A 15977-nucleotide genomic window follows, 5' to 3' on the forward strand; every position below is an offset into this window, starting at 1 on the left:
GAGGCTTTCAGGGCTCTGATCTGCACTCTTCACTTGTCATCTGCACTCTTTCCGGCTTATTCTCATGTCAGTCCTTTTTAACTGTTACAGTTGTCACACCATGGCACTGAATCAGCTCTATTGGACTTAAAAATGCAACTTGACACCTTCAAGGATGAAGGCAAACCCACGCTCCTTCTCCTTCTGGCTGCCTTCAACCTGATTGACCATAACACATTAGGCCATCGTCTCACAACTGCTGCTAACTTCTCATTTGAAGCTGCCTTATGGATAGATTCCTTCCTGTCCAGCAGGCCCATGAGATTCTTCTCTGACACAGCAAGTGCCGCCCTCCCCATCCTGTTACCCTGTGGTGTCTCCCAAGGCTCCTGTGACTCCCTTTCACTATACAATATCTTCACCAAACCTTTGTTTGACCTGCATTGCATCTCCTACACTAACTATGCCAACAACATTCAAATGCTCCTCCCCTTATCTGGATCCTACCTGGATGATACACTCGCAATCCACACAATTTATGCAAGCATCGAAACCTGGATGGCGGACCACCACCTATGCCAAAACAACAATAAGACAGAGATTCTCCTGGTGTGCTCCCCGGCCCTGCTCAAGAAACTCAGTAGCAAATGTTCCTCATTTACCATAGATGGTTTCCAGATTCCAGTCTCCTTGACGGTAAAAACCATAGGGGTTCACCTGGCTGCCACTCTCTCTTTCACCAAACAAGTAAACGCAATCGCCTCCTCGCCAGCGTACACAACTAAACTCATTAACGCTGCTAGACGCTTCCTTTCCCCCTCAAGCTGCTTGACCATCGCCAGAGCAAACACCGGAGCAAGACTTGACTATTGTAATGTCCTCCTCGCTGGAACTTCAAAACTAAACTTGGGTAGATTACCAGTAATCCAAAACAATGCTCTCTGCGCAGCCATGAACATCGCCAAAATAGACAATATTTCAGCCATGAGAAAATAAGTGCACTGGCTACCCATTTGCGAAAGGATCATCTTTAAAACATTACCCATCACTCAAAAATGCCTATCCAACACTGCCCCCCAATACCTATCCCGGATGATTGAAAGATCCACGGCAACCAGACCAGTTAGATAAACCGATGCAAACTGCATAACAATAACAAGAGTGAAAAGGGTGAGTTCACCTTAACGTCCCTGCCACTAAAGTTTTTCCCCTGAATGTCAAAGGTTTTGTTACAATTTATTGCTCACTCTTACCTGTTTGCAACAGCGCCCTGATGCCCCTGGGCTTGGGTGCTTTACAAATGTAAAAAATAAATAAAATAAAATAAACGTGTAAAATTTAAAATAAAAATATGCAACGTTATACAAATGGTTTGAATTTCATGTATTAAAAAACAATTACAATACTTCATGGCAGTGAAAGTACCTGATTATAGTGTGGCGGTCACACTATAATATACAATAATATTATTATTCAGGCAAAAATCTTTAGTTGCAGGGACCGTAAGGTGAGTAATAAATTGTAAGAAAGCCTTTGAAATTCAGGGGAAAAACTTTAGTGACAGGAACGTTAAGCTGAAAATGTAATGCAACAAAACCCCTGAAATTCGGCAGACAGTTCAGTCAACCTTAACTTGCCGCCCCTTGTGGCGCAGCATAGGACCACACTGATGACATCAGTGATGTCATCACTGTTGACATCACTAATTACATCATATATGACATGTATATGAGTAAGGAGTTATGCCAGAGTTATCCCGAAGCCCTGCAGATTTACGGCTGGCTTTCCCTGGACAGCACAAATCCTCATAGGGTACAGGGGATTTGAACAACGATTCATCATTTCTAGTTTGACATATTTCAAAACGTTTCATGAAAAAAACATTTTATAAGCAGTGTGACGAATCCACAGAATGTGCCCCTTCTTCCATAAGTGAGGACCCTTCCCATGGGGCCAGGGTGGTGTGGCCAGAGTCCAATAGTACCCCTGGGGGTGATGCACCGTGGTATGATCACATGGATAGGGAAAATCCCTATGGGACAAGGGAGGACAATCCAGGGAGAATGATGTAGAGTCCCCCTGCACCCAAACCTCCCTCACCCTGTTATCCTATACAAAGTAAAAGAACCCCACACATTTCCATGTATGTCTGTAGAATAGACAGTGTCCCGTCCACAGGAAACACTGAGACGAGGAAGAAAAGGGAACACCTTAACACTATGATGAAGAAGAAGTGCGGAGTAATGTGGATTACTCTAGAGAACTGTCTGTTGTAAGCGCAATAGTCAATTTGTATCAGCCAAGTGTGGAAGCAACATAAAAAGGGACGGGCGTTCTAAGGGGAGAGACCCTCCCATGAGTAAGTGGGAGATTCGAATCACAGTAGTAGTGGAAGGAACGGGATGCCCGAGAACACCAGGAGTGGGACGCTTGCACATTGGCAGAGGCGTTCCCAATACCTCAGTGGTAGATGGCAACACGAGAGAAGTCGAGTCCAGGGTGGCCAGCCAGACGGGAAGGCTACAGAACATGGAGAAGCCGAGAAGCGCCACCCACAAGCAGGGAACTGCTGTGCAGCTACCGCAGTGCCTGGAAGCAGCAGAAGGAAGCTGAGAAGGCTTGAAACACGCGCAGACAACCAAAGACCATCAGTAAGCGCTCCAGAGAGATCCGGGAGGCCAGGACGGTTGGCAGGATGGCTTAAAGGAGAGAGAAATACAAAGGATGGGTCAGGACCCACCCCAAGACATATGCCTCTGAAGAGATCTTCATAGTCGCAGTACCTGGCAGCCTAGAGAACCAGGTAGACATAATTGGATGGGAACTGAGTGTGAGTCTGGGACCCACACCCCTAATACTTATCAAGTCCTCCAAGAAGATTTCATAGTCACGGTACCTGGAGGGCTAGTATACCAGGTGGACAGAATTGGCAGATAAATAAGTGTGAGACTGGGACCTGCACCCACATTACTAATCAAGTCCTCCAAGAAGATCTTCATAGGCACAGTACCTGGAGGGCTAGTACACCAGGTGGACAGAATTGGCAGAGAAATAAGTGTGAGTCTGGGACACACACCCATAATGCTAATCCAGGCCTCCGAGAAGATCTTCATAGTGACAGTACCTGGCAGGCTAGTACACCAGGTGAACAGAATCATAAGAGAAACAAGTGCGTGTCTGGGACCTACACCCACAGAGAGAATCAAGGCCTTCAACGATATCTTCATAGTCCTAGCACCAGGCAGGATAGTATACTAGCTCGGACTCAAGAAAGCCTAAAGAAGACAAAGAAACACAGTCAAGAATGCTGAAAAGGGCAAGTCAGCAAATCACAGTCATGTGAAGATTTAAAACCAGACCAATCTTCACAGTCACAACACCTGGCAGAATAGTGTACCAGTTAGCTGTGAGAATAAGGAGAAAGAAAGGGGAAGGAAATCAGTACCCTGTGAGGACATTGTGATAACAATAATTATCCTAGTTAACACACCTGGGAGACGAGTAAACCAGGTTGATTGGCAAAGAGAGTGGAAAGAAACCCTAGAACTTTGTGGACTTGTCGAAATTCAAGAACAAGGATCCGCCTATTGGCAGTGTAGAAATCTAACAACATGCTGGGGCATGGTTGTCTGTCATGTTGTAAGTTGTTTTTGCACCATTTTGGAACTTTACTGTAAGAACTGGAGAAGAACCTTTGGACACCATAAGCAGAAGAAGACTTCCTTGCACATTAGTTTGAGTTGTTAGTGATGGAGAGGATTTTGACACGACAGTCAATTCGTGTTATTTTGACATCCTGACAGACCTATTAGATTGTTTCTTTGAGTCAGGGAAACCCCTCTTAGTTTTAGGGACAGGAAGGCATTTCCCCAACCCTCATTTAGTTAATAAAAGTCTATGACCACCAACATGTCACCACTGTGTTGATCTTTCAGTTCTACTCCCTCACAGCAGCTGCTTTATAGTAAGTGCTCTTGGTGTTTAGATGTCGCTACTAATAAGATCATGCTGCTGTAGAGATCCAAGTAGAGCCAGGGCAGCCTAGCGGTGTTATGCACTGCCCTTCAGAGGTGGGCACAGAACACACAAGGTTATAAACAAGCTTACTGAGCCTCTCTGTGAACATTTGGTTACAGTGTGGTTTTGCAGCTCTGGTTAAAACCATGTTGCGCCCTGGAAATAAGTTATAATATAGCTGGCCTTTAGCAGGGCAATCAGTCATTGTCCTTTTTATCGTTACCAGGCTATTTTAATTTGGAGATTTACTATGTCACTGAACATCTGAACACATAAGAGTTGAGAAATGCACACATCGGCCCAAGATCCCAAGCCCTGAGGCAAAGCCAAAATATGGTGCAGGCAAGTGAAGCAATTCTAGGTATACGGCAAGTCAAGAGCATCTATAATACAGGGATTTTAACATCAAATCCTTGTGGAGCGAACAGAGCAAACCAGGCCCAAGGGGTAAATCACTCACCAAAGATTGTATTTTACCGGGTTTCCTTAGTTCTTAGAGGGAGTTCCAAATTGGAGTGCCATGACGCCTGCGAAGTTTGGACAGTGTTTTTGATTAGGTCCCGACCCTGAGATTTCGAATTTCTCTTTACAATTCAGAAGAATTGGGGTACAGACTCATCTGTGAAAGTGTGTCACCAATAGTGAGCTAAGTGATGCCTAGCTAATGCCAATATCAGTAGACTGCTTGGACCCGAGGAAAGTCCATGACATTTTCCTCTCATCTCTCCCTCTCCATGACTCCCATGTTCATGGCATATTGTCTCTGTCATTTTTCTTCCAACCATTCCCCCGAGCATCCCAAACTCCATCAGCATCATTTTCACCTCTCCACTTCCCACCACCCATCATATCTATTTCACGTCACACATCTTACCATATGCCCTGGGGGGGCAGAGATGATCCACACACAGTTCTCGCCATTGGGGTATTTGACGGGGAAACCAGGGGATGAGAAGTTTCCCTGAGGAGCCACCAGGGAGCCACCACATGTCACTGAAAGACAAGAATATAAAAGCATGAAGCGGGGAAATGCACACAAGGCCCAACATACATCCTCTACCCTCCCCCCAGGGTCGGGTCACTCTCTTCTCCCAAGACATGTATTAATCTATAAAGGCATCACTAACTATGTGTTGCTATGCAGGGATCTCTTCCTGCTGCTAGATGTGCAGGAACCACTTCTTGGTGCTGCCTTCCCTATGCAAAGATCCCTCCTTCCGGGTCACATTTGGCTATTCGCTATGGACAGATCACTTCTGGCTGTTCCCTGTCTAGAATGCAGTGCATGCTGTACCGTGTGTAGGGAATCAATTCCTGTAGTTCCCTCACAGGGATCACTTCCTGTGTTTTCCTAGGCAGGGATTGATTTACGCTGAATCCTAAGCAGGGATCTCTTTCTGATATTCCATGTGCAGGGATCACTTCCTACCTTTTCCTAGGCCGATATCGAAAACAAGTATTTAAATGAGTCTTTTAAGTAGCTTAAAAGAATTGTCGGGCACTCCCATCTTCCACAGGGCCGGTTTGGATTACATACCATTTAACCTGTGTAACCTCCCTGGAAACCAGAGTTATATGGGAGACTTTACTGTGGTATATTTCAGATTCATTTAATTCCGTTTCCAACATTCAATTTGTGAACATTCACAGGCACTTATTATTTTGTAGTGCTATTATTGTAATTTGTATCATACTTCATATAGAGGCAAAACATGTGCACAATCATTGATACGTTTTGAGAACATTTCCCATTTACATGAGATAACCAACTCTTCAATGGCTCTTTGCGTTCTTTCCTCCATTTCCTTATCTATTTATAAATTCGCTGCATGACCACAGTCGTCCTGATAGGGGCTCAAATTGAATGAATGCAATCAAAATCGTACCATGGAATTCACATGGGTTTAACCATCTTTGTACAAATGAGGATATCTGGAAGTTAGGGATTGGGGTTGAAAGCCCGAGATGGAAATGTTCGAGGGAGAAAAGACCGAAGATTATTCTTCCGAAATAACCTTTCGGTCTTTTCTCTCCTAAACATTTCTGACTTGGCCCCCGCTCCCACCCAGAGCCCCACACACCTCTAACCCCCTACTTACCTTGCTGCCGACTCGCTGTGTCCCTGAGACGCCTGTTCCCTTTCACTTCCGTGATCAGAAACCGGCGCCGCAGGGTCCTTTCCTTTTTATTTTTTTCAGGACCGGCTGCGGGGGACACCCCCATAACCCCCGCTCACAATATAGTTAGCAAGGGTGCGGGGGACAACACCGCAGCCCCCACCACCGAATAGGGGATTTGATTGAACTTTTCGGACGTTCAGTATTTATGAACAGCTGAGATTCAGCCAAATCTCCCATTGAGTCTTTTAATCTCTGTTTTTTGGCCGATTTCGAGGTTAGCAGATTTGATCTGCTTACAAGAAACACTTATGATGCATACCCCACTATTGGATGGTTTTACCATCCTATTTGAGCCTGCAAGAAAGGGTGTAAAAGGTAGGCCTTTTGGGGGTTTAATGTGTGCTTGGACGGTTACACCAGGATCTAGTGTTGAAAACTTTTCACTGGAGTGTGCGGATATCTTAGGTATCAGAATAACATGGTGGGATGTCCAAGAAACCTCTTGGAGGTGGTTAATAGAACTAAATGTCTATTTTAACCCTGGCTACTTTCTCCGATTTTTGCTGTGCAATTACAAAGGTGCTTCAATCATTTGCGATGCAACAAAATGTGGGCATCGTGCTTTTGGGTGATTTTAGCTCACACTGTTTAGATGATTTTTGGTACTCGTCAAGTACTCTTAGACATTTTTCGCAGCCAGCTAGAGATAGAGGCAACACATGCTTCGTGGTTGCTTAGACTTGTGTGATCTCACTCTGTTAAATGGTAATATTTGGAGTGATAGGCCTCCCACGTACACTTGGTCTAATGGTAGTATGCTCTATATTGGACTATGTGTTCATCTCTAATTCATTGTGGGCTAGTTTTGATTTACTAGAAGTGATTGGTAATGTAACTAGTGATCATGTTCAGTTGGTTTTTACGTTGGGGGGTCTATGGTAGGCCCTAGTTTGGCGGTGACCACCCAGATAGAGGTAAGACTGATCGACCATGCCATAATAGTGCGACCAAAGATGGCAGCTCGCTTTAATACTAAAGTGGAACAGGGACTCTTTATGAATATGTCGCCTCTTGGTGTTGGTACTTATTTCCATCACATACTGCGTGAGTTAATTCCCAAGTCACTATCTGGCAATGTGAATACTGTTGTTGCAACCCATAAGTTTAATCTTAGAGGTGACATTAGAAAAGCAGCTAAGATAGGGGTTGCTGCTTATAAAACTATAAGTAAGTTGAAGCTGGCCTATGCAAATTGGATAAAACGGTATAGGAACCTGCTGCTCCAAAAAGATGCAGAATGCATGCTGTCTGCTCTGGGCTCCTCTGATCTATCTACATTTTGGGACTTGGTTAGAGGTAGTCGAGTGCAGACATCTTTGCAGCTACAGCCAATATCTGGCCTCCTCATGAGCTGGGTGTTCTCTCAGACAGCCCTTTAATATGAGTAGCTATATCCTGGAGATGGATGGGGATACAGATTCTATTCATACATCAATAATTAAGACGACACAAATAGCTTGGCAAAGTTCATCTGTTTTAATGTCAAGTATCTAAAATAGTGAGTACAACGAACATCAGCAATCGCTTGATACTCTGACTCTACTTACTTCATTAAAAAAATCTGGGCTTTTATACCCATAATTGGTCATCATTGACAATTTGACCTGCGTCATTACCAACGTCATCCTACGTGGCAAACTACACAAACCTAACGGAGAGTTAGTTTGGGTCTAAGTGAAGTTCTAAGAATAAGCTCTATATCTGTATGGAGTAACAAAAGAAGCAGTTCGGATAATTAACATCAGGTGGCACAACTAAGCCCTCCCCTTAAAACGGCTACTATGAACGTCACTAAATGTGTGACGTCCCATTGGCTACACAAGCTATAGGGCCCCCAACTACATGGTCCCCTACAATTGGTTAGCTTCCAACCCCCGTCAGTACTTTTCCACCTATGTCTAGCAGCACGCAGACTGAACAACCAGGTGCGGGTGAGCTCGTTTTAGCACCAGCTTACCACCAATTAGCATATCACCCATCATCTCCTTAATGGTCCAGTGTCAATTAGTGTTTGAAGTTTGGCCTTGAGTCTGTACTTTGTTCTGAGAATTTTTAGGGAGTGTCGGCACCAGCCGGCCTTTGTGTGTAGGTGTGACCATCTTGCCCGTCCAACTTCCCTTTACCACGTGACCGGACACCATGAAATCAACCTTTTTGTGTATTTGATTTTATTCTCCAATAGTCCTTTGATGTCTTTTGTTTTTGCTTGACTTTTCTGAACAGGAGCCTCTGTTCTTTCACATTAATTGTATCCAATGCCAGCCAATTCCAGTTTGATAAGACCTTGACTTTCTTGGCTCAGTCAACTCCTTAGCTGAGCCAGGACTTTTTATTCTGATTAATTCAATTGCTTTTCTTAACTGCAACACTGAGACGAGGCCTTCTTGCTTTGTTCAGCACTGCTTATATGTGCAGTGGAAACATTAATCTTTTACTTGTCCTTATGTATATGTTGGCGCTTGCCGCGGTCTAACTATTCAAAAGCATGTGGCTAGCTTCATGATTGCTTTGGTGCTTGCGTTTCATTGCATCTGTACACGTTTAAACTAACTAAGTATCTTCATCAGGTCTGTGGCATATGCATATTCATCTTGATCCCAAGATGTCACTTATCCTTGATACTTCTTGTTGGTTTATAAATCATCTGCATCCTCTGGTCTGTTTATCTCCTTTATGGGTGTCATTCAATTTTGCATGACGTCACCATTCATCTTTGCCTCTTAGTTTCTCTGCTTCTTCAGGAATCTTGTTCAAAAGGCCATCATATTGTCTTGTAAGCGGGCATGGTTTCCTCAATGGGTACTTTACCTCCCATATTCTCTTAGGTATAGGTACTCTTATGGGTACTGCACAGAGTCCACGCTCTTCTCTTTGTTGGTTCAACTGTTCAGTATAAGTCAGATACTTTGGTTCAAACTTTTCAGGTAATGTAGGAGGGGCAGTTGGAGTGGGGGTACTTGGCTCCTCCTCTACACTCTGACAGTCTTATTTTAGGGAATTCTATTCCTACCTCCCTGGGGGCAGTTCTAGACCTCAAGATGGCAGAGGGGTGTCTGAGGCCAGGGCTGAATGGGATGGCCTGGATATATATCTGGAGGGGATTTATAATGCAATTGGAAGGGCAAAGGAATCTAATGCCCCAGGCCCAGATGGCCTGACCAATGTAACATTAGAATTTGCTCCACTTCTATGGGCAGAGGTACTATTGCATTTGTTTAGGAATGTCATCGCTACTAATCAGTTTCCTGCAACTTGGAAGAAGGCCAAAGTATTGGTGATATTCAAAAAGGGAGATAGAGCGGATCCTGCAAATTACCGGCATATGTCCCTTTTTGATGCTACATATAAGATCTTCTCGAGATTTATCCTCCATTAACTTGAATGTTGGGCTATAGAATCTGGCAAATTGGACATAAACCAATCAGGTTTTCGTACGTCGTTAAACTGCTTTCTAATTTATCTGCTGCGTGAGCAAGCAACCTTGGCTAAGCATGGCCTCTATTTGGCCTTCCTTGACATCTCCAAGGCGTTTGACTGTGTGGATCGCATCAGACTGTGGAAGAAGCTAAGGACTTGAAGATGTCCAGAGTATTTGGTTAAAATACTGGAGTGTTTACACGCCGACTTAAGATTGAAAGTAAAGTTGGACCAAAGAGGTTCTTACTCTGCTTGGGTCTATGTGGAGTGTGGACTTCAGCAGGGCTGTGTGCGTACCCCTTTCCTTTTTAATTTGTATATATTTGAGATAAGGGCAGCACTAGTTGATTCAATGGTAAACCCTTCAAGGTTGGGTTCGGTTAAACTACAGTATTTATTATATGCGGATGACCTGGTTTTGATTGACAATACAGCAATTGGCCTGCAAAGATCACTAAAAGCAGCGGGGGAGTTTTTTGGGGTCCTGCGCTTGACAGTCAATGTCCCAAAGTCAAAGGTCTTGGTAGTGAATCGACAGAAAAGTCATCCCAGGAGACTCAACCTTGCCTAGTATATAAATGAGCAGAGGTTGGAGGAGGTTCGTGAGTTTAGATGCATTGGGGTATTGTTCAAAGCAAGGAAATCATTGGGCATGGCAAATCAAGTTTTGAAGCTTGAAGCAATAGCGGCTGCAACCCGAGTTTCGGTAATGGATAAGAAATATGGATGGTTTTTGTCCTTGCCAGCCATTAAGATATACAACCAAATGATAGTTGCTAGATTGATTTACGGGTCTGAGGCCTGTGTAGAAGGTCTGGCCTGGGCTAAGGTTGAGTCTTTTATTTGGAAGGTCAAAGTTATCTGCGTAGAATGCTGTTATTGCATAGCATATTATTCCCCTCCAGAGTTATCTCTTTTTGAACAACTGAATGAGGTAGTTAATGGAGGTGGCTGTGGGGTATTGAATGCATAGATTAATAACTCCTTGGATGTTCTGCAGCTCACTCCTGCTAAGATCAGGATGAAATTATATGAAACCGATTGGATTCTGAATGGTCAACTTATGGTTTCTTACAACATTTTCGATCATTTTAGCATGGATGTGAAACCTTATAATGCGTTGCAGAAATGTATGATAAAACACCCCTCTAGAAAAGCAAGAGACTTTTGGCTAAGGCTGAAGTTAAATCTACTACCAAATCAAGATCTTATTGGTGCACGTGTTAACGCCCCGGTGGGTGAGTGCCTATGTCGGTTTTGTCTGTTGTCAAGGGAAACGTTAAAACATTTAATCATTGAATGCTCTGTACAATGTAATCTCTGAGAAGCCTCTTTTGATCTGTATTTTAAAAAGCGACCTTTGGTTTCATGGCAATTGCTCCGGTGGTCATTGTTGGTGGAACCTAGTGATCATCTGGTCATTTCAGTCATGAATGTTGTAGGTACTTTGTCATTTGATTTAGAAATTGCATTTTAAATTTTTTATATGAATTGTATATGAATGTTTCTTTTTTATGAACTGTTAGTATTAGATTATTTGTATTGTTCTGTTTCTCTCTTATAACCATAATATTTTTCTTTAGTGTGTGTGTGTAAAGTTTGAGCGTTGAAACTAAATCACACAATAAATAAACATTATCTATTTGGGCTTGACTTAAATATAAAGCCTGGCGATATATTAAATATCTTCTGGATAAGTTTCTACAAGGCTGGGCACAGCAATCTGATCAATGTACCATTTTCATAGGAATGTTGATTTTCTTGGCTGCAGGGTCCTTTGTCATGCCCACCCAACCGGAATTATTTCAAGTGTATTTCCTATGCAGTCAGGTAAATCAAAACTCCTCTAAAATTGTTCCATCGATCAAATTGATCCACACAATCCTGTATAAATGAATACGCATGCAGCACTGAAAATCCAAAGGCTGGCAGTAGAAGAAAGAAGTGGACCGGGGATACATGAAAGTGGACTGAACTCAGAGAGCTGAGCTCAGAACTTACTGGCAGTACACAGGAGAAAAACAGAGGGGCGGAACTTATGCCTGACATAAAAATGACTGCTGGTCATTTTCTCACTTCACTTCGACATGTGTCTTTGCCCAAACCAATCAACCACAGTAAGGAATCTTGAAGCGACAATGGACAGCACCCTCACTCTTGATCTGCAGGTCAGAGCCATGGTCAGACGCTGTTTCTATCAGCTGTGCATGCTATGCCGCATCTTACCGTACTTAACGTTCACCCACAGGCCCATGGCCATAATTCCTCTAATAATATCCAATCTAGACTATGCAAACAGCCTCTATCTTGTACTCCCCGATTACCTGATGATTAAACTTCAAAGAGTTCAAAATGCATCAGCAAGACTACTTCTCTGAATGAAGCGATTGGAACATATAACGTCAGCATTACATATTCCGCAATGGCTACCCATCAAAAAAAGGGTTCAGTTCAAAACCATGTGCATCAGCCATCGTCCAGAAATAAGTTTCACCACTAAACTCCCTCCAGAACACTTAGGTCCAGTAATGCTGCATTAGTACTAGTCCCCAACTTCAACAAGAAATGGCAAGAAGGATGCTCTTTTTCAGTTCTGGTCACGAAAACTTTCAACACCCTACCCAACCCTCTCCCCCTGGAACTGAACCACCTGACTTTCAGGAAACAGCTCAAGAATTGGCTTTTCAACCAACCACTTTGATAGAAATGAAAACAAACAGTAACTGAATAAAAACTGTGGGATCTATGTTAAAACAACACATTTTTTAGTTAGGTGTCCAGTGATAAAGTGGCCGACATAAATCCTGCAGCCGAAAATGGCGTTTTAAAAAATGCACTTTTCAATGCATATATGTGGGGGTGGGTTATGGTAATAATTTACTGTAAGGGGATAATGGGGGGGGGTAGTGGGGTCTCCCCCGCATATAAATGTGTTGACAAGTGCAAAATAAAATCAGTCTTTTCGGCGGTGTGATTTGTTTGGTAACCATATCCCATAGAACCCTTTTTTACTGCGAGGTCGAAAATCTTGAATGTAAAACAATGTTTTTTTCTTTTTAAAATGCGGGGGGAGACCCCCGCAGCCCCTCAACATCCCCCCATTTTAATAGATACCCCAACCAAACCCACCATCTATTTTTTCTTTGAAAACATTATTTTACATGTAAGGTTTTCTACCTCACAGTAATGTTATGCAATGTTCTGTAGTGATACCAAAACTGTGCACCAGAAACCTGTGATAATTAATGACAACCAATGGTTTTGAAACTCTTGGCACTACCACCTTTGGAAACCAATATGATTAATGGATCCTCTGCTGTGTGACACTGGTCTGTGCCCTTATCTCAGTGAAATCTACAACTAAGACTCAGGAAGGAACAACACCTCACTGCCCTTCCCCTCACTTCCTCCCCATATCCCTCAACTAACTCCTCACTACTAAAACCGTGCATCCTTACACTCCTTCAGACAACCCCAAGGTCTTGTGTACTTAATAGATTCAGACTCTAACCATCTTCTATCCACAACCATCCAGTCAATTTATGCACTCCACAATCTGGGGGCTGCCCATAAGGCTAACCTGCTCGGCTGTTACCAACCACAAACAACACATAGATGTTCATATCAGCACATAGGTAGCAGGTACTTCTGACCTGCATCCATCAACAACAAAGGTTTCTGTATCTGCACCCCGCTATCCAACTAACACACAATGTCCTCCTTTACCAAGCTGTGTGCATCGAGGCCAACATTATTGGCAGATGCTATAGAAGAACACTTTACATTACACTACATTCCAGACCAGAGACCTGCAGTGAGAGGTCTAATTGAGATGATATTCAATTAAAAAAATAGAAAGGCCCCAAACAAAAAACAATTAAGTCAGGGCAATCAAGAGCAGGGTAAGACCAAGAGGCCTGGGAAAGGATGGGAGTTGCCATAGAGTCGTGAGCACAGAGCTGAAGAGTAAACCTGGAGAAAGAGCAGTACTGATGGAGAGAACAACTGGAGGATTCTAAGCAGGAGAAGCAGAGAGGACATTATGCACTGTGGTTGACTGTAGGATTCAGAGCATGCTCTAAGGAAGGCATGGTATAAAACAGTGAAGACAGACACAAGTGATCACAGTTCAAGGGTGTTTATTGATTTTCGAATGGGTTGGTTGAACGTCTATCTAAACCTAAATCTAAGGATCGGAGCAAGCTACAACCATCAAACAATAATAACGCAGTCCTAGTGGAGTCTCTGTCAAAATAAAAGGGCCTTTACTAATAAACCTATTGCCAATCCTTAATTCTAAATACAAATGGTGTGGGACAATAATGTCTGCAAAAAGAAAAGTGTTGAAGAAATAATATGTCGGAACAATGAGCAGTTGGCTTCCCTTCCCCATGTTTTCAGCACCGGACAAGGCGGCATGTTCGAGCTTCGCACACACTCTGGCTTCTCGGCCACGAGGATACAATTGAAAGCACAGACATCAGGGCCTTCGGCCAAAGCCTCTTTTCCAATAACAGTCTCTTACGGCAGAGGGTCTATTGTAACAAAGAAAGTCTAAAAGTTACATTCCTATCAGGATTTTAACATGCACAAGTTCTCGTTTACAATGTTCATCATGGGTCTCCCTCTTCAGGCTGAGACCTCGTTTTATCACAATGTTCACACTTGGTCTCCCTCGTTCAGGCTCGGAACACGGATCTCCCTCGTTCAGGTTCGGATCATCTTGATATCTCAATGTTTACATTTGGTCTCCCTCGTTCGGGCTCGGATCCTCTGTTTACTAAAATTGAAGACTTTCGAATGTGCGATGGGTTTTACTTAAACCATTGCAGGACCACTTTGATTCACTTCACCCAATTGTTTTTATCAACCTTCTACTTTCATTTCTCTTGGCGGGATACCTTACAGAGACCTTCGACTGAGCATATTCACAGTGCCGGACCACTCTGTCAACAGTATTGTATCTTGCCGTCTTAAGTTCAAACATTCATTAGAAGTTTAGCTTTACCCACGTCTTTCATCACACGCATTCAACAATGTTCGTGCCAGTGCTCGTCAAACAATGTTGCAGCTTTCAACCTTGACTTCAACAGAGACCGGTCTTACATCGGTCTCCCCAACTCACTGGCTGCGTTGATCTCTCTAGTGCTACTTTGCTCTTGGAGCCAAGGATGATACCATAACAACTTCTGCTGCTCCACCCCGCCATGGTTAGCTACGCGTGTGGGCCCTCGGTATCAGGGGAAGCTGGTCCATAATGGGCAAGGGGGTGTCGACCCACCGGATCTTGGCCTCCTCTCACCCATTATGGAGGAGCCAGCCCAGTAAAATACGAGCACTCCCTCAGCTGTTTTGTTCTGCTGATGGAGTGCTCTTAATTGTGAAAGGGAAACTTTGTTTCCCTTTCACAGTTACATTTCCCCAGCCGCGCAGGCTCAATGAGCCATGCAAGGCTGGGGGAGTTTGGTTCCTCTCACATACAGACAGTAGGCTGGAGTGGGGTGCCTATAGACCAACGCTCAGGCCCCTTGCATGCATGGGCAGGAACCAGGAAAGTTCCTGATTCCTGTTCATGCTTGCAGGGGGCTGGAGGACTGGAACCTCCGGACCCGCGGCAGAAGGTAAGGTTGTTTATATTCATTTTTTAAATTTAAATGATGTGTATGGATGTGTGCATGCTTGTGTTGTTAGATGAATGCATGATGATGGATGCTGGTGTGAATGAGAGAGTGCTTTCTGTGTGTATGTTGTGTAAATGTGTGTGTTTGTATGTTTGTTTATTTAGTATTTAAATGTGTGTATGAATGTGTGTATGAATGTGTTATGATGAGTGAGTGCATGATGGATGCTTGTGTGAATGAAAGAGTGCTTGCAGTGTGTATGTTGTCTAAATTTGCACCTGTATGTTAATTTATTTATTTAAATATGTGTATGTGTGCGTGTATGTTTGTGTTTTGAGTGAGTGCATGATGGATGTTCGTGTCAATAAAACAGAGAGTGCTTGGTGTGTATGTTTTGTAAATTTGTGTGTTTATATATTTATTATTTAAATATGTGTATGGATGTGTGTATGCTTGTATTATGAGTTAATCCATGATGGGTGCTCAAGTGAATGAAAGTGCTTGCTGTGTGTATCTTGTGTAAATGTGTGTTTGAATGTTTATTATTTAAATATGTGCATGGATGTGCGTATGCTTGTGTTATGAGTGAGTGCATGATGGGTGCTTGTGTGAATGAAAGAGTGCTTGCCTCATGTATGTTGTGTGTGAATCTTGTGTAAATGTGTGTGTTTGTATGTTTATTTATAATTTATCGATGTGTGTATGCTGTGTTATGAGTGAGCGCACGATGGGTGCTTGTGACTGTGAATGAGACAGTGAGTGC

General features: G+C 43.3%; 1 protein-coding gene across 1 annotated transcript in view; it reads right to left on the bottom strand.

The window, feature by feature from the left end:
* LOC138504979 (embryonic protein UVS.2-like) overlaps positions 1–15977 on the bottom strand; it is a 381283-nt gene that overhangs the window by 89314 nt on the left and 275992 nt on the right. Inside the window, exon 9 of the mRNA XM_069625347.1 lies at positions 4871–4989. Within this exon, the coding sequence (XP_069481448.1) occupies positions 4871–4989 (119 nt within the window). The remainder of the gene's footprint in view (positions 1–4870; positions 4990–15977) is intronic.

The sequence above is a fragment of the Ambystoma mexicanum genome, chromosome 11 (assembly GCF_040938575.1).
Source record: "Ambystoma mexicanum isolate Mex_15411 chromosome 11, UKY_AmexF1_1, whole genome shotgun sequence".
NCBI classification, from domain to species: Eukaryota; Metazoa; Chordata; class Amphibia; order Caudata; family Ambystomatidae; genus Ambystoma; species Ambystoma mexicanum.